This window comes from Cardiocondyla obscurior, linkage group LG01, assembly GCF_019399895.1.
Source record: "Cardiocondyla obscurior isolate alpha-2009 linkage group LG01, Cobs3.1, whole genome shotgun sequence".
Classification (NCBI taxonomy): Eukaryota; Metazoa; Arthropoda; class Insecta; order Hymenoptera; family Formicidae; genus Cardiocondyla; species Cardiocondyla obscurior.
The window spans coordinates 9,915,586-9,933,298 of NC_091864.1; the positions used below are offsets into that span (position 1 = coordinate 9,915,586).

The 17,713-nt window shown below is 33.4% G+C and overlaps 4 protein-coding genes and 1 pseudogene across 5 annotated transcripts; all 5 read right to left on the bottom strand.

Moving 5' to 3' along the window:
* Positions 1 to 33: 33 nt before the first annotated feature.
* On the bottom strand, positions 34 to 2,029 carry LOC139105625 (phenoloxidase-activating factor 1). Its single transcript, XM_070661817.1, has 5 exons — positions 1,612 to 2,029; positions 1,309 to 1,514; positions 1,018 to 1,223; positions 884 to 941; positions 34 to 791 (listed from the first exon to the last, which is right to left on the bottom strand). The coding sequence occupies exons 1-5, from the start codon at positions 1,797 to 1,799 to the stop codon at positions 670 to 672; spliced, it is 780 nt and encodes a 259-aa protein (XP_070517918.1). The 5' UTR covers positions 1,800 to 2,029; the 3' UTR covers positions 34 to 669.
* Positions 2,030 to 2,575: 546 nt separating this feature from the next.
* On the bottom strand, positions 2,576 to 5,355 carry LOC139105598 (trypsin-1). 2 transcript variants are annotated; one of them, XM_070661796.1, is made up of 6 exons: positions 5,104 to 5,355; positions 4,817 to 4,901; positions 4,541 to 4,703; positions 3,905 to 4,107; positions 3,124 to 3,326; positions 2,576 to 3,060 (listed from the first exon to the last, which is right to left on the bottom strand). In XM_070661796.1, the coding sequence occupies exons 1-6, from the start codon at positions 5,164 to 5,166 to the stop codon at positions 2,878 to 2,880; spliced, it is 900 nt and encodes a 299-aa protein (XP_070517897.1). In that variant the 5' UTR covers positions 5,167 to 5,355; the 3' UTR covers positions 2,576 to 2,877. The 2 variants fall into 2 exon arrangements, with proteins under 2 accessions (XP_070517897.1, XP_070517893.1); XM_070661792.1 differs by having other exon boundaries at positions 3,905 to 4,119.
* A 203-nt stretch (positions 5,356 to 5,558) lies between these two features.
* Positions 5,559 to 9,239, bottom strand: LOC139113148 (trypsin-1-like; annotated as a pseudogene).
* Positions 8,495 to 13,242, bottom strand: LOC139105633 (uncharacterized). The gene is made up of 8 exons (XM_070661828.1): positions 12,985 to 13,242; positions 12,731 to 12,902; positions 12,469 to 12,601; positions 12,232 to 12,376; positions 10,340 to 10,511; positions 10,076 to 10,208; positions 9,763 to 9,913; positions 8,495 to 9,640 (listed from the first exon to the last, which is right to left on the bottom strand). Exons 1-8 carry the CDS (start codon positions 13,169 to 13,171, stop codon positions 9,462 to 9,464), a joined length of 1,272 nt encoding a protein of 423 aa, XP_070517929.1. The 5' UTR covers positions 13,172 to 13,242; the 3' UTR covers positions 8,495 to 9,461.
* Positions 13,243 to 13,880: 638 nt separating this feature from the next.
* Positions 13,881 to 17,158, bottom strand: LOC139105638 (trypsin 3A1-like). The gene is made up of 7 exons (XM_070661841.1): positions 15,759 to 17,158; positions 15,330 to 15,492; positions 14,993 to 15,152; positions 14,677 to 14,885; positions 14,301 to 14,521; positions 14,150 to 14,207; positions 13,881 to 14,019 (listed from the first exon to the last, which is right to left on the bottom strand). The coding sequence occupies exons 1-7, from the start codon at positions 15,843 to 15,845 to the stop codon at positions 13,886 to 13,888; spliced, it is 1,032 nt and encodes a 343-aa protein (XP_070517942.1). The 5' UTR covers positions 15,846 to 17,158; the 3' UTR covers positions 13,881 to 13,885.
* Positions 17,159 to 17,713: the final 555 nt, after the last annotated feature.

Consider the following 17,713-nt stretch of genomic DNA (forward strand, 5'->3'; position numbering starts at 1 on the left):
GAACGTTGAAAGTTCTCTGACAAATCATGCATATATATAATAAAATTTTATTTTAATATACATATTCGATTTTTGAATTCTACCTAATCTTTTATGATAAATGTACTTTATCCCATTCAAGATGGGCTGACAGATTTTATGGGTCGCTGCCTTTTCTCATCTCGAAAGGGTTATAAATTATTCTTAGAAAGGTAAGAAGGGTATTAGGGTGGTATATGGGCGATAAATTTTTATAAGGATTTTCTATAACAATTGTGCCTGTGACTGAAGGCAGTGCATGAAAGAGAAAGATGATTTAAGAACTGCGTTTTTAAAAAGCATTTATTGAGGTTTCGCAGTTTGCTCTCTTTAGCTTAGATATCAATATGGTCTGCAGATACTGTGTCATGAATGTCATTGATCAGGAACACACGAGCGTTATAATTTACGAGTTATAGATACTGCTTAACAAGGTGTATGCAGCTGATAAATATTTAATATATCATGGTATAAGTCATTTTATTACTATTAGAACTCTTATTATAACGATGTGTTATAATAACGTGCAAAAACTAGTGCTTTCTAAAATGCAAGATGCACAAAAAAAAAATTACGATAATAAAAATAAGAATTAGTGTTATATGTGCATAACAAAATTTTTATAAAATTATTGTAAATTTTTTTTATATTTTATTTTGTGCAGTAGCATGCATCCTTAGTATGCTGCAATATCCAGTCGAGACGTGGACCAACTCTCGTAAACACAGTTGGTCTAAGATTATTGTCGCATTCATTGACGCTTGGAATAATACCTATAAAATATGCAATGTATAAATATATATTTAATGGTAAAACTTTTTTAATTTTACTTAATTAGCAGGTGACACGTTTACTACATATTTACCAATGAGATCGTAAATTCCTGCGTATGATCGATATTGTAGAGAAGATCCAACGTCATTCTACAAATAATATAATGTTTTAAACAAAGTTTTATATTATACAAATTTTTATAATGTAACATTGTAATTCACTTACTCCGCACACAAAAGATATTGCGCCTACAATTCCAATGCATCCGTAATCATCATTTAAATGTGATGGATTTATTCCAGCTTTAGTACATTCATTACGCCCAAGAATGGGAAGTCCTAACTTTCGTGGTCTACATGACGGTATGTCATTATTGTCGTCATGTTTAGTCCATCCGACTAAAGTTCCTACTTGACCGAGATAAGTTGATCCTGAAATTCGAAAAACAAGAATATGCCTCATATTTTATTATACTCGTCAAATATTTCAAATTGATTTTATAAAATAAAAATAAACCTGGATTAGGTAAGCATATCGGTGATATTCTTTTTTCGAACTTAATTGGTCGACTCAAACGAATCAAAGCTATATCATGAATCTTCGCCTCCGGATTGAATTCTGGATGCAAAATTAAAGATTCGACACTGTTGTTGACTGACGAGATATCTACAGTACATCGATCGTATTCTCCTAAGGATACCTTTACTTCATGTACAGCAACTCTGCCAAAAAAAAAAAAAAATTAATTACATAATACAGTTTATAATTAATCTGTTATTATTATAACAACAAATATTTAAAATTTTAATGTGTACTAACCCAACAAGCTGACTAGCCACTGTTAAGACGTAACGATCGTTTATCAATACTCCGCTAACTAGCGACTTTGACTTTATGTGAATATTCGCGAGCCAGGGAAACTCATGCGAGTCTGTATGTTCACCACCCAGTAACCGCGCTGCATTACGATTTGATCGGCCGCATACTAAAAACGTATAAAATAACATGTATTAGGTATATGTGTGTTACTGTTTATATGTATAATGTATATCATTTAATTGTATTACTCACAGCAGGCACCGCAGGTTCGAAACCTTCCAAAAAGAAGATCTAAAACGCCACGCTTATGTCTTACTTCAACCTGATCATCAATCTATTTAACAGATACATTTACAATCTTTTATACATTTTAAATACTTAAAAAAAAACTGTTCTAGTAATTAGAAATAAAAGAACAAAAATGTATAGGAATGTAATTTTATACAAAGTAGAAATGTAGCGAGATTGACGTAAAAAATTCGAAATAATACTTAGTACACAAAGTTAATATACAAAAGCTTACGGCGATGTCAATTGCGCGCTTGTTGCAGTTAACTCCTTCAAAGTTCACCACCAAGATACAAACGAGAAATCTAATATAGTCTTGCAGCTTCATGACTTTTCTGTCGGTAGTCGAGACGATACTGGTTTAACTTAAACAACTGGTTTGTGTCATATAGCGGGATTATCATTGCCCGCATCCTGAAATACTCTAAAGTAGACTAAATACGTCCCGTACGTTTCACATTTACGCCCAAGCATTTGATTCTACCGTTGTATTCATTTTATTTTTAAGGAGCATGAGTGAGAACCCAGTCAGTAACCGGTTTACCAGTCCCGTTATGTATTCCTCGGAGTCATAATCAACGTATCACTTAAGATCGGCGAAATTTGTTTGATAATTTTGATATTTGAGATATGCAATTAAATTTGTTTTAGCGTAACGTGACACAAATCTATACAATTATTATAATTTTAATATGTTATATATTTCTAATAAAATTTTCTTAATTATCATAAGTATGCATAATGACGTTTAAAAATAAAACTTACAATATGGAATAAAGTTCGCACAATAAATTACATTCCAAAAATGTATAAAAGATAGCATTTAAACCTAATTTACAAAAATTTATTACATTTTAGTATTATAATAATAAACATTTCTTTAAAAAAAAAGGGTATGACACTGGTAACTTAAATCTATAATCTCAATCACACTACAGTAAATTTTCTTGGCCGCGAAATTAAATATTTTAATTTTAATTAATTGTGCTCACAGAAACAGCCGTCTTTTGAATGTTTTAAAATCCAATCTAAGTATCGTGTAACTCTTGTATATACACCTGGATAACCAGGTCTAGCACACCCGTTGCCCCAAGACACCACACCGATGATCTCGTACTTCTTATCTTCGCGTTCTGTTATCAAGGGTCCACCACTGTCTCCCTGCAATACGACATCTTGTTAATTTCATTTATTACACATAAATACATTTTGAAGTTAACATACCTGACACGAATCTTTTTGCCCTTCGAGATAGCCTGCGCATAGCATATTGTCTGAAATCATTCGGGCACTATAACTGGTATTGCGACAAGCTTGAAGACTCATGACTGGAACTTCGACTTCCTGGAGAAGACAGGACGGTTTACCGTCTTCTTTCAGTGTACCCCAACCTGACGCGATCGCTTTCACTCCCACGTATTCGTTGTCTGAAATATAATTCTGTATTAAACTTTAAATAAATGTTAATTATTATTATTGCAAATTGGAAAAATATTTAAAAAAAAGAAAAAAAAACACAATTAGCATATGGCCATTGTCAATACGAATATGCTACGTTGTTCGAAAACGGAGCACATAAATGTACCGCGTAATGCTGTATTAACAAATTCAGGAAAGATTATTGCGTGCATTCGAAATGCAAATTCAAAGTCCTCGATTTCAGAGAAATCTTCATTATTACGCAGTTATATGTGCGTCGCGACAATACGTTACAATAACTGGGAGTAGGTACCCGTATATTGACTAATTTATGACTCCGTTATCGCAGATTGTCGCATAATAAACATGACGGTTAGTCGCAGATCATGCAATATTATTCAATATTACGTTCGGTTATATAAAAATATATTAGTCGAAATTAATAATTGAAAATTTATCATTACTTTATCGGCCAGCCACATAATTTTATTTTTTATAGTACGTGGTATCTTTAAAAGTGACTATTACTAATTTCGACGTATTACATCACAGTGGCCTTGCCTTTATTAAATCTTATTTCACTTACCCGACACTGTTGGTAAGCATATCGGTCTTATTGTATCGCTCAATGGTACTCTTTCGTTAAGACGAAGTAATGCGATATCATTTTCGAAATTCAGGAAACTGAAGTCACCGGTCATAACTCGCACCACATATCTAGTTTCCGGTGCTTTCTCAAGGCATCTGTCGTGCTCCCCGAAGGTAATCTTGATCATGAACCACATGAATCTGAAAATAAGACTAGAAGAACTGATCACATTCGCCTAGTAAATAAAATTGAAATGCGAGATAATTAAAAAAGCCTAATAAAGGTGAAATTATTCAGCAGTTCTTTAAGTTATTAAAGAGAGAACTAACGGTAACTAAATTTTCCTTACAGATATCAATCGAGGATGCAAATATGAAGTTTGACCTGTTTGCATATCGAGTAGATGATACCATCGTGAATGGTGGCAATGTTATACTTACAGTTACGTTACAGTTAATTCGTGAAAAATTTTTATGATATGTATTTATGACATTGATATTAAAATTCTTTTAAGAATGATTTAGTGTTTTAGTAAAAAAAATATAAGTGATGAAGAATCAATGACAAGACTCAAGATTTTAATATTAATTTTACTAGTAAGACGTTCGATAATTTCATATAAGCCATACCTACCCCTTCACGCAGTGTGCGGCTGTGAGAACGTAGCGATCGTTTATAAGTGTGCCTCCACAATAAAACTTGTTTAGATACGATAATCTCGCCATCCATGGAAATTCATTCATACTCGTCGTTTGACCTCCAACTATGCGACTTTCTTCGTTCCGCAATCCACAACCTAGATTGTAATGATCGAAGTGCAATACATATTTTCTCTACGCAGTTCTTTTCTTTTATAACGCTACGACTAATGAAAATAAAACTTAAGAAATGCATATTAAAGTTACACACTACAGTAACAGGGCGCAGGTGTATCATTGGTGTAAGGTGGCTTATTACCAAAGAGTCCAATAAAATTCTTCGTCTTTTCGCCGGCCTAAAACCAAGACAATTAGGATTAATCGGTAATTTAATTAAATTTTATTACAAAACGTATAATTTTCTTCCACTTCGGTGCGAGCTGTTAAAACGCTCTAAGATTATCGAGCGTACTGAAAGGTTATGATATCCTTTCGTGATCAATCAATGTATCAAGATAATCGAGAATATTATAAAATATTAATAAGACGATGTCTCACCTGACATTTCTTCGTTGTTGAGAGCAGAACGAGTAATAAAATTGAGCAACACAGGGATTTCATGTTCTGTCACTTGATAAACTTGCACCGATAATTATACACTCCTAATTTTTAATTAGACTCCTGTCGATATTCGAGTGAGAGAGTTGCCACACGGGCACCGTCAGGAACGAGTCATGGACATGTCCCTGACTGAGAACGACTATCACCGGCGTCCTACGCCGACTATGGAGGACTGAGAGGTCGAAGAGGTAATTGCTATTCCGGAAGGGAAGGCGGGAACAGCCAGCCGGCCGGTACCTGACCAGTTCACGTTCATGTTCAGGGTCGAATCACGGATGACTGTTATTGACCGTCATGAGGGCCACGGTAAGAAATTATATCTAGAGAATTGTTTCGATTATTTATCACATCTTTATAAATTCGTGCATTGACAAAAATCTAAAAGTAACCGTCTTTACAGAAGAGTAGAAACGTTATCTTTAATATCAAGCTGTAAAATTAATTTTTTAATATTTCTCGGTACAATTATAATAAGAAAGTATCACGGACAAAGTGTTATTATACTGTTTGACATATATACGTAATTTATATATATATGTGTAAGTGTATAATAAAATAGAAAGGAGTGCAGAAGAAGGTGCACGAGTTCTCATTTTTATTTTATTATATACACATGTGCATTCAGTTGTCTGGTATCACTTCGCGAATAATTTATTATTTATGAATATCTCGACCAGTTTGAAAGGAGAAAAGTAGTCCTATTAGTATTCTCGTTAAATTCTGTCATTTTTATTTTTGACCAAAATTTATTAAGTTTTCGCTAATCATTACCATGCTAATATTATATTATTTCTTAGTTAGAACTAGTTTCGATTGAAGGATCAAGTTTAGCAAGCGCGTCATCGTTATTAGCTGCCTATTTATATTCCACGAAGAACACAATTTAAAAAGTTAAAAGGAATAACGATACTTCTAAAATTTATTTGTTGCTAATATTATTGCAAGATTATAATTATTAATTGATTATCGTAACTTAAACCATATTTCATTATGTACAAATTACTAGCTGTGCAAACAAAGATACTGTTGCACGTGAAATGCATTTGCATGGAACAACTTTAGCCTGGTTTGACAATGAACCGTTACTGGTCGCTGATTATTCGAGAAACGTTCGACCGCTATTCATACGGTTGAGGTGACAGAAACGGATAAAGTGAAAACTAAGCAGTTGTGCTCTAACGTTAAAATTAAATTTTCTTACAATCATGTATTACTCGCATTTACACACTGTAAAAGCAATGGCTTATTAATAATAATGGCCACTAAAAGGAACTGTATTTAACAATTCAGTATTTGATTAAAAAGAAAAAAAAATTGTACTCTGTTCCCGAATAAGTTGCTTATGAATAATAGCGTAAAGTCTGTTTGCCGCAACGATTAATTACAGCCGTAATATGTGAAATTTCATGTAGAAGGCGGAGGTGAAAGCAGGTTCTCAATTGACGCACAAACAGCCTTCTTTCATGTTTGTCTGGATCCATTTGAGGTATCGGGTTACTCTGGTGTAAACTCCAGGATAACCTGGTCTACCACATCCTACACCCCAAGATACTATGCCTATTACATATATTTAAAGCATTAACTTTCACGTTATTAAAAAAAAAAAAAAATATCGAGTAATAATAAAAATTATTTTACAATTTTTTACGTTTATGCAAATATAAAATCAAGTATAATATACACGTATAAAGCTACGTGAAATAAAAAGTTTACCTGCTATTTCGAGTTTGTCAGCTCCTTGAACAAGAAGAGGACCGCCGCTATCACCTTGGCAGGAGTCGTGGCTTCCTCGACCGGCGCAAAGCATATTGTCAGTAATTCGGTTTGCTCGATATTTCATTTTTCGACATTGCGCCAAGCTATAAATGGGAACTTGTACTTCATGAACTTTTCCGGGCAGCATGCCACCCTCGGAAGTACGACCCCATCCCACTACTGTCCCTTCTTTTCCGGCGGGATCGGTTCCTAGATTAATATATATATATATAAAAAAAAAAAAAAAAAAAAAAAAAAAAAATACCATATTAAATTCAATTGGATAAGGAAAGTCGATAGATTTATTCCAAGTAATATTACCTGGCTGGGGCAAACAGATCGGTCGAATTTTCTTCGTGAATTTCACGGATTTGCGCAGTTTTAATAAAGCCACGTCGTGATTGTAGGACATCATGTCAAAGTTCCTGTGACGTATTATAACACTCACAGCTCTCATAATTGCCACTCCGTCAGTATTTACGTGTTGATCGTGATCGCCGAGTATCACTCGGATTTTGGACCGCTTCAAACTGAAACAGATTTGCCGATAAGATTTTTTTAAAATCACGATTACGATATCGCTTTCGATTTGCTTAAGTGATACTTTTAGTTTCACCGCAGCACACGCACATGCACGTCGCATTTTAATTTTATTGACCGTATTATCTATAAATATTATTTATGGAAAAGTATAGATAGAGACCTACTTCCGTACACAATGAGCAGCAGTAATTACGTAATCGTTGTTGAGCAGACTAGCACCGCAGTGGAAACGGCCGTCGTATACCAGCCTCGCGATCCAGGGATATCTATTTGGTATCGTAGGACGTCCACCCACTATTCGATTCTCTTGATTAGCTAAGCCACATTCTAAAATAGAATCAATATCAACGTTTAAATGTCTTTGATGTCTGCAAGGGTATTAAACCTTACCGCATCAATTAATTATTACTTCTGCAGTAAAAAGATACTTAAAACAAATTTTAAATAAATTTAAATAAATGTAACAACTCAAACACACGTTATACAAAAAAAAATTAATTTTATCAAGTAATTACAACGTATGTAAAAATTATTTATTTTAAATGTTTAAAGGAATTCTTACCGCACGTACAGTTTCGAACCTTTTCTTCGTCCGAATCGGTGGTGTCGACAACGTCGATACCGAATATTTCATCAAATAAAAATTTCCCGGTACGAGTCCGAGAGTTATTTAAAAGATTCTCCTGAAAGAAATGCACAATTAACTACTGTTATTCAAGTGCGCTCACTTTCCACTGCAAATACAACATAAAAGATGAGAGAAAGTAACCATGACCGGAATAATGGGTCAAGGCCTAGGCTGTTAAATTATCTTCAGCACTGACTGACTGACTGACTGACTGACTGACTGACTGACTAAATATCCCGTATAAGTGTTTCGTACACGTAATGTTTACATAAATTGTTTTAATTTTAACGTTTGATTGATTGCGATCATTGCTTGTCAGCGGCGCGCATCTATCTTACGAGCAAACTTTACTTTAACGTCTCGATCGAATCGGTACTCACAGTAAAAGTGACCGGAGTCATTTTCATCTCTCGATTAAGCTTATAGCCTTCAATCGGTATTGATATTAAAAATGTCATAATCAAAATTAAAATAGAAAGCCTGCTACGGAACACGAACAAAAACATTTTTCCATTTGTTGTTCACAAGACGCACGGATATCGTTTTTGAATCACAAATGCCTTCCTTTTTTTTTCATTGATGGAACACTGCACACCACGCGTTTTGCTGAATTCCACAAGCGACATACATTACGCTCAGACCGTACGAACATTCGATTTCGTTCTCCGGTACTGTCCTTTTGGTCTTCGTGAATTTTACCGAGAAGCTGTGGGATTCTGGGCTCACAGAAGATCACCGTTGCTCGCGCACGCTTTCACCGGAGCTCCACAAAGAAGTCGAACTGATCGACCGAGAGCTAGCCGGTCTTTATGGTTGCGAAGAAAGTTCTTCTTTCACTATCGCGCTGCCATCATCGTCCCGGTCCCATTCAACACACGTGGCATAAACGTGGTGAATTCTGTCAATTTGTAATCATAATGTCTTTTCGTTTTCACGTAAGAATGGAGAGCACGCGCGTGAATGGAAATTTCTGCTGCGTGTCGTGTCACCTAGTTTTTTTTTCTTTTTTTTAATTGTTTTTTTAATGTTCTTTATGTAAATCCAATCTTCTAAATAATGAACATTTTTCTTGACATTTATTGCACTATAATTTGGGCAGAAACACGCGATACAAGTAAAGCGGTTTAAAGGTTTCACTAACCCACATTTATATTTGAAAGCAAAATATCTTAAATTACTGACCTAGTTCCGCCTTATTACATTTATGCAAATACTTAAATATAATTTATAAATATTCTTGCAACAAAAGTATTGTTTATTAGTAAAAAAAAAAAAATGTCAAACAAAAATTAGTGTAATGTATATAGTATAAATATATAAATAAAATATGTAAAAACACACGAAATATATATATGCTGAATTATACCACTCATTTTTTAGCAAAAGCTATTAATAAATTGTACACGTTTAAAATAACCGTTTTGTTATCACTGCTCCGTTTAAAGCTTATTTGGGTTTCCGTAAATTTACGAGCAATTTCTTTTTTAAATATTTCTTTTTGATCGTGTGGTATGTTATCAATAAATTCCAGGAAGGCCAAAATGGAAGCTAAAAATAATTTAATATAAACCTAATTGAATTAAATTAAATTTTGAAATGCATATTATAATTAATAATTGGACAGTGCATTTGATATTACGTCGGTAGAATAAACAGGTCAAAATACTTACATAAAAATTGGTCTGAATTGTCATCGAAATGATACACATTTCGATGACTGCAATGATCAATTTTAAAACCGATCTCTTTGAGTAATCCTTTTAGTTCTCTGTTCGGATTAACCGAGTCTTGAAACGGCCATACCGGGCTTATGTTCACATCCTATAACAATATTAAAATAACATTTTACATATAGTAATAATCGATGGAAAATAATTAACGACATTTAATAATATCTAAAAATCATTAAATATTAATTTATAAATTAATAAATAATTATAAAAAATTAATTTATAAATAAATTTCAACTGCGTGAATTTTTACCTTTATGTATGGTGCAAACCGGTTATCTTGTATTGTTTCTTGAATGACTTTACATATTGGATGAAGTGATACTACAAGTACGAGCATAGTTCCATTGGGTCGAAGCATGCGGTAAATGTTTTTAAACGCTTGTCTATTTTTATAAAATGCATAAGTTAATTATTTTACTTCTACAATTCTAACTACATATTAAAAGACATTCGATGTACAATCGCAATATTCCGAAATACTGTCTAATAAAACATGTTCAAGAATTTTTCTTACTTAATGTCGAAGCACCAATGTAAAGCGTGAAATGAAAATATATGATCAAATTCGGAGATGTATTTTGCGGGCAGTTCTTTGGTTTGTATATCTAATACATCGAAGTCGAGCTGCTTCTCTTTACTGTATGTTTTTCTCGCATATTTAATCATGTCTTCCGAAATGTCTGTACCTTCGCGGAAGAATAAATAAATTAGTTAATGTAGTTTTATATATTTTTATATGATTTATATTGTCTTTACCGATTATTACTGCATTTGGATGAAGGGCCGGTAGTATAATATCGTTTGTTATATCGCCAGGTCCACAACCAATATCCATGCACTTGCCAGAAATTTTTCTTAATTCGTCACTAAATTCATCAATCACAGTCCACGCATTATGTCTTTGGTTTTTGTTACTCGAAACATACAACGGTGGATTCGAAGAGTATTTGGTGCTTTGAAGAGTAATTGTCCTTAATATTAAATAGTTAGGTATGCTTGATTTAAAAAATGTTGAACATATCTGTAATTTAAATAAACATATTAAAAAAAAACTAATTTTTGTCTGAAGTCTTATACTACATCGTTAAATAATGAATACATTTTACAGATCAACACAAAATCAGATTTATATAAAACTGTCAAGTTAAATTTTCAAAAGAGGAAGTGTCATTTCTTTAGATTCTTACCTTCATGTACATTTTGATAAAATTATAATTTTAACGACTAATCCAATAGCACTTGTAAAAATATCACAAAATGGCAGAAACTTTGAGTATTATATTAAATAAATTATACCTTGTTTCAACCACCGTTGAGAGTTCTTACTCTCTCGCGATGTGGATGAAAACTATAATAGCGCATTGCCTGGTATCAATACATATAGTGGTGGTTCCTCACGCAAAATATACGTGCCGCGAGTCATGTAGACATTTAAATATAGTCGTTGCCGAATTTAATAACGTCAATAAAAGTTATAATTATTGACGTGAAATGGCGTATAAACGCTCGTCAGGTTCGAATTTTATAATATAGCGTGCTATTATTAGAAAAAGGAAGTGTAAGCTTGTAAACTTGTTCAATGGAATATAAAATCGTTAAATGAGTTACTATAATTATACATCGCAAACATAAAGGCACATCATAGAGATGGAATTTTAGGATTTCTTTAAACATGTATAAAATAATATACACCAATTCGTTTTAAGAAATATAATAATTACAAATAATAAAATATGTTTGTACACGTTAATATATTTAATCAGTGGTAATATGTATGAACATTTTCCAATATTGCTCAAAAACCGTTTTCACAGGTAAAACCATCTCTCAAATGTAAGACAGCTTTTTATTTTACTCGATATATCTTGGGAAAATTTCTAAATTTATCTAATAAACACCGATACATGTGTATAAAGTTCGCAATGTTGTCTCGTTATATTTTGACGCATACGATAATAAACTATGAAATTTTAACGTTCTTTATTTTTCTTATTCCGTTATTATATGTTTATATTTTTGAAATTATTATGTTACATTTTTTGAGCGTAAGCCACTAAAAATGTATACGTATCCAATGTAAATTCTTGATTCTCACATGTTAATTTATAAGTAATCCTTTTAAAATATTCACTTGCAAGTGAGTTCTTAAATTCTTTTATCACACTTTCCGGCATATTATCAAAAATTGTTAATATGGACGTTATCGATTCTACTGAAAAAGAAATAATAAAAAAGTATGTAGAAAATGTGTATAACATATAGATATATAATTATAAAATTATTATATTTATGGTTAAAAAAGTATTACTTTATTGTTTTGGCAGAAAGATAATATTAAAAATTGTGTAAGAAACCTATTAATTTATTATCTAAAATTACTTTTTGCATATCTTTAGCACGACTCACTTAAAAATATTTCTGGTTTTCCAGAACTGGTTGCCTCTCGAAGACTGCAATGATGAACTTTAAATCCAATACTTTGAAGTAATTCTGTTAATTCATTGCGAGCATTGCTTCGATTTTGAAATGGAGCAATAGTTTTCATGTTGTCCTATATAGTACATAAAGTTAATAATTAATAATTTATAGTGCAAAAATTACAAAATAAAATATGTTATAAAATATCAGTAATAGTAAATTTACCGGTGCATATTGTGCGAAACGGATATCATGTATCAAAGTGTTGAGAACATCATACACGTTATGCGATGCTATAATATACAAAAGTGTGGTTCCATTGTATCGTAGCATTTCGTATATATTTGTAAGAGCTTGGCTGTAAATTAAAATTACGTATTTTTCGATATTATATCTATTGCTCGGTTTTTAAATTATCTCGTGATACCTTTATATTTCAAAAACAATATTTTAGCTTAAATTATATTCTTCATAATATCTTACTAACCGAATGTTATTGCACCACTGTAACGTGTGAGAGGAAAATACATGATCAAACTCACAAATATATTTTTCAGGCAAACTTTTGGTTTGTATATCTAAAACTTCGAATTGAAGTCGTTTTTCATCATTAAATGTTTTCTTTGCATATTCAATCATGTTTTTCGAAATGTCCGTACCTTCAAAATATGAGTGATATACTTATAACATTAATGCACAAGAGATTTAATACTTTATTTTAATAATTAACTATTCCTTTACCAATTATTTGTGCAGCTGAGCCAAGAGCCGGTAACAATATTTCCTTCGTTACATTTCCAGAACCGCAACCGATGTCCATGCACTTGCCACATACGTCTGCTAAATAATCTTTAAATTCTTCGATTACAAACTGTATTTTACACTTTTGCAAAATATTCGTATTATTGTATTGATTTGGATCAACCATAATTTTTTTCTGTTTTCAACTTTAACTGTTTGAAAGCAATGAGCAGTGGCATTATCTTAGTGGGCTTATATAGGTTTTCTTCCACGGTAATAAGTGGGGTAAATACTAACGAGTTTTATTGGACAACAAAAAATTTATAGCTTACAATAACAAGTGGGACAAACTAACGAACTTTATTGGATAACAAGAAATATAGATATAGTTTGCAGTATAGCAAGTGGGGCAAACAACAAAATTAATTAAATAACACATGAAATAAAAATTAATATACGTGAAACTAAATCATAATAGAAGATAAGATAAAACGAAATAGAAAATAGAAAATATGTCCTATCTTTTATCATACTAAAAGTAAGATAGTTACTAAAGCATTTTTAAGATAACATTGACTTAGGTATACTAGAAATTTTGTTAAAATTATACACTTTCGTTATAACATGTATTTTTTAATTGATTTTTATTCTTACTTTACATTTTTAGCATAATTAATACCGTAGTACATAAATATTTTCTTACATATATTGGACTAGATGCATGTAACATTACATATATGTATTTCTGTGCGCGTGCATATGTGTGTTAACAATTGTAATAAATTAATGACGCGAAAATGTACAATTATGTCATGATAATCCTGCTGAAAAATAGATTTAGTTGGATATAATATACAACCGTACGATTCATCACTAAATAACAATAGGTAACAAATTTATTTTATTGTCGATGCGGTGGTGGACAAATGCATTCGCTATCTAAACGGTCTTTAAGCCATCCGATGTAATTTGTCAGCTTAGTAAAAATCCCAGGAAAATTTGGTCTTCCACAACCACGTCCCCAAGAAATAATTCCTATAAAAATTTAAAAACATATTTACCTTTTAAAAGTGTAAGAAGTCTTCTGTTAAATTGTAATAATTATTTTAAGAATTAAGAAAATTCAGTTAAAAAGTTATATCGGGATAAAATTTTATATGCATACCTATTAGTTCAAGCTGTCCATAAATTCCTTTGACATGTAAAGGACCACCACTATCACCCTTAAAATATATTTTAAAAAAAATTAAGAATAAGTTTGCTATTTTTTATTTAAAAGTGTTGTTCATTTCGAACTTCAACGTTAAACGACTTACGAAGCAAGCGTCTTGCGCTCCAGTTCCTTCCGGATGCAAAATGTAGCCGGCGCATAACATATTTTCAGTGATGCGATTTTTTGCGTATCCGGCTTGATCGCATTCTTCCTTTGATAAAATAGGCAGATTGACTCTCCGCAATTCGTCGCTTAGCGGCTTGGTCTCACCAGTTCGGCCCCATCCTACTGCAGTAGCGAGCGCTCCAGTGTAATCAATCATTTCTGTAATTTTCAATTTTCTAATATCTTCTACGGCCGATTGCGTCAATACGGAATTCTATTGGCACAGAACTCGTTATCTAAATTTTTAAGCGTAACGCTTAAAGATCAAACTTCTCTGAAATTAATAATGAAATAATATTAAAAATTAATCTTACGGTCTTCCGGTAAGCAGGCTGTTCGCACAACGCCACGTAGAGATATCGGCTCGTCCATTTCTATAATTCCAATGTCGTTATTAAACGTGTAGCTGTGATAATTTTCGTGAATGGTCACCGATTTAATACGCCGGGCTATAGTATTGCGGCCTAGAGACGAATGGTCGCTGTCCATCAAAAAAATCAATTTAATGGTTCTAAAATCAAATCTGAAAAATTATTTCAACGATGAAATTATGTTGTCGTGTAAACTCTGAAATTAAATGTATGATCCGTAAAATAATAATTCCGCTATTTGCAATTACGTCACACACACCCCTCCAAACAGTGAGCCGCGGTGAGCACGTGCTTTCGAGATATTAAAGTTCCAGCACAATAAAACTTTCCGTTTTTATTCAGGCTAACCAGCCAGGGGTAATCGTAAACGCTGGTCACATTACCACCGACGATTCGCGTTTTCCTTCCAACTCCGCAAACTGTAACACGTTAGTACATGCATACAATTTGGATAATTAATAAACGAATATGACTAAAGCGATTTTATTTCGAACAAGATAAAAGAGATTAAAAATTTTTATTATTTTAAATAGTTCTTTTTAGAATAGATTTATAAATTATTGATAAATGCATTAAACTCAAGTGCATTTATTTACCGCAATCGTTGCAAATATTCGGCTTTTTAGAAGGAAATGTAAGTGCAGAATCGAAATCTACATAAGAGAGTTCGTCTATTGTCGGACGAGTGTCGACATTTGTGATGTTATAGTGCACTTGAGCATTTGAAATAGGCAAGTTCCATCTATCGTTTGGTAACGTCTATAAAGGAAAGAACAGATAGATTAATATTTCAGCAATATTAATTGTAATGCGCAAATCTTGAAAACGAGAATAACTAATGTTATTAATAACATAATTTGAAAAAAAAAAAAAAAAATTTATGAGAAGTCGCAAGAGCTATTTTATTGACACTTGTGCTCCGCCAAGTAATTAAATGTAAATTTAAACTAATTAAAACAGGATTTCATTGCCGCTACAGTTATTAGCGTCTTCTCGTTAACGTAAGTTACTTATGTAATAATTACTCGACTTACCACACGGGGCAATGCGTAACAGAAGCTTAGGCATAAAAACAGCACAAAGACATATTTCGTGTTTGCGTAATCGTCCATGCCGTGCGAATGCGGTTTCCCGGTAATCCGTGCTGATCGGTGAAACTGGTCTCGGTCGCGAAATTCGAACCCGCGCACGTACTTACATCCGTAGCGTGAAAAGTCTAAAGGTATCCCGGCCGTTTTGCCGTTTTATAGTAAATTATAACTAATGAAAAAGCCCAGCCGCGTGCGTCGGTGGGGATCGTCAACCTTGAGTGGTGCGTTTGCATTGGCAGATGTTGCATGTGACAGCCTTTAAATCACCCGGCCGGTCGGTGTACGCGCCCGTTGTCTCACCTGCACAGGTATCGCCGCAGGTACAAGCACAATGAGAATTTGCGCGTATACGCATAAGCGAGCGACGGCTCGTGGCGCAATCGGCCACGAACGTCCAATGTCAGCCCGGTCCACCTCCTCTTACAGCGACCCTTCATTTCAGGGATCCACTAAGACTGGATCAATGTCAATTTCGTCAGCGGATAAACGCGAATGCCACCGCGCCCCATGGCCGCTCCGATTCATTGTCGCGGTGCGATAACCGCGACGGCGGTGTTGTGTCACCAATAATGACGGCGATAACAGCATCACCGTCGTCGTCGTCGATGACGACGATAACGGTGATAGTAATGAATTATTTGAATAACATAATTAATTACTAGAACACGTTACTCCGTCGTACAATGTAACTAAGAATCTTCTCTTACATGCGTATACAATAAAATAAGCCCGGTAATCGCGCGTCGCGTCTACTTAAGAAAAGTAATCAGAGAGAAGTAATTCTAAAGTCAATTTATAAGCCTATTACAACACGGTGGAATTTTATAACGTAAATTGCATCACGAAGGAATAAATACTGGCAGTTATTCTAATTTAAATATGACTAATAAAAGTGTTATGCCGAGAGCTTCTTGGTAGCTCCCAACGTTTGCTGAATATTATAAGATGTTACTGCAATCAAAATTGAGCCTAAGTAATAACGATTTGTCCTTGTCATCGATGTCACCGAGGTAAAACAAACTCGGTAACATGAAAAGAAGAAGCCGTACAATTTCCTCGGACTATTAAGATTGCGGTTACAGCCGTAAAAAGGTGACGAGTATCCAAGTTAATAAAACGTTTGCAACTCTTCAAGGATATCTTAGTCATTTGGAGTAAGGGGTTAAAAGTTTACGCGGCAAACACCGGATATACTCAATGAAAAAGTGCGCGTAAAAACCTTTTCAGCTAGTAGCCTCTATTTTCTTAACATAAAACTAAATTAGCATCGTCGTCTATTTGCGCTCTCGTAATTACCGAACTAGATAAAACGCTATTTCATAATTTACAAACTTATAGATAATTTTATCGCTATTTATATGTTCTGCAAATTATATGTATACCCTACAAATTTTATATTGTAGTAATAAAATCTTTGGCTGACGTTAAAACTGTAATTAAACTCGTGTCAAGGTTAAAATCTTAATTTTTAAAACTTTTTTTTCTTCGAACAACGGACACACGCACGAGAACATATTTCAAATTTACGTTTTATTTTATTTTTTTTTTTTTATCTTCTGTTATACACGCGAAACACCCGCGTCTTTATGGATTTCTCTACTAATTTCGGCTCAAATTTTTCCTATGCACCACATTCAATTGATTTGCAATAATGTCTATGACAGTAAATTTGTGGCCGTGAAGAGATTACGCAGATTTAATCTGACCCTGAAGGTATGTGAAAATAAAGCAAGGCTCCTGATAAAGTTAGATGTACATCGAGACAATAAGTAAATGCGTCTCGCCCGCATGAGGGTCTCGTTACCTACATACCTTGACCCACTGTCACACGTTACAGGTGTCGTACAATCTGTCGCTCTGCCGCGCATCTTATCTAGTTTGTTCAGCAA

Coding starts and splice junctions, on each gene's coding strand:
- LOC139105625 (XM_070661817.1), bottom strand. CDS start 1,799: ATGTTATTTTATACGTTTTTAGTATGCGGCCGATCAAATCGTAATGCA. Junction 1,224..1,308: donor GATATGCTTACCTAATCCAG/GTTTATTTTTAT, acceptor TTCGAATTTCAG/GATCAACTTATCTCGGTCAA. Junction 942..1,017: donor CAATATCTTTTGTGTGCGGA/GTAAGTGAATTA, acceptor TATTATTTGTAG/AATGACGTTGGATCTTCTCT.
- LOC139105598 (XM_070661792.1), bottom strand. CDS start 5,166: ATGAAATCCCTGTGTTGCTCAATTTTATTACTCGTTCTGCTCTCAACA. Junction 4,704..4,816: donor ACCTGCGCCCTGTTACTGTA/GTGTGTAACTTT, acceptor ATTACAATCTAG/GTTGTGGATTGCGGAACGAA. Junction 3,327..3,904: donor ATGCTTACCAACAGTGTCGG/GTAAGTGAAATA, acceptor ATTATATTTCAG/ACAACGAATACGTGGGAGTG.
- LOC139105633 (XM_070661828.1), bottom strand. CDS start 13,171: ATGGTTGATCCAAATCAATACAATAATACGAATATTTTGCAAAAGTGT. Junction 12,377..12,468: donor GTTTCGCACAATATGCACCG/GTAAATTTACTA, acceptor TGTACTATATAG/GACAACATGAAAACTATTGC. Junction 10,512..12,231: donor AAAACCAGAAATATTTTTAA/GTGAGTCGTGCT, acceptor TCTTCCGCGAAG/GTACAGACATTTCGGAAGAC.
- LOC139105638 (XM_070661841.1), bottom strand. CDS start 15,845: ATGGACGATTACGCAAACACGAAATATGTCTTTGTGCTGTTTTTATGC. Junction 15,493..15,758: donor TGCCCCGTGTGGTAAGTCGA/GTAATTATTACA, acceptor TTTCCTTTATAG/ACGTTACCAAACGATAGATG. Junction 14,522..14,676: donor AGCCTGCTTACCGGAAGACC/GTAAGATTAATT, acceptor TGAAAATTACAG/AAATGATTGATTACACTGGA.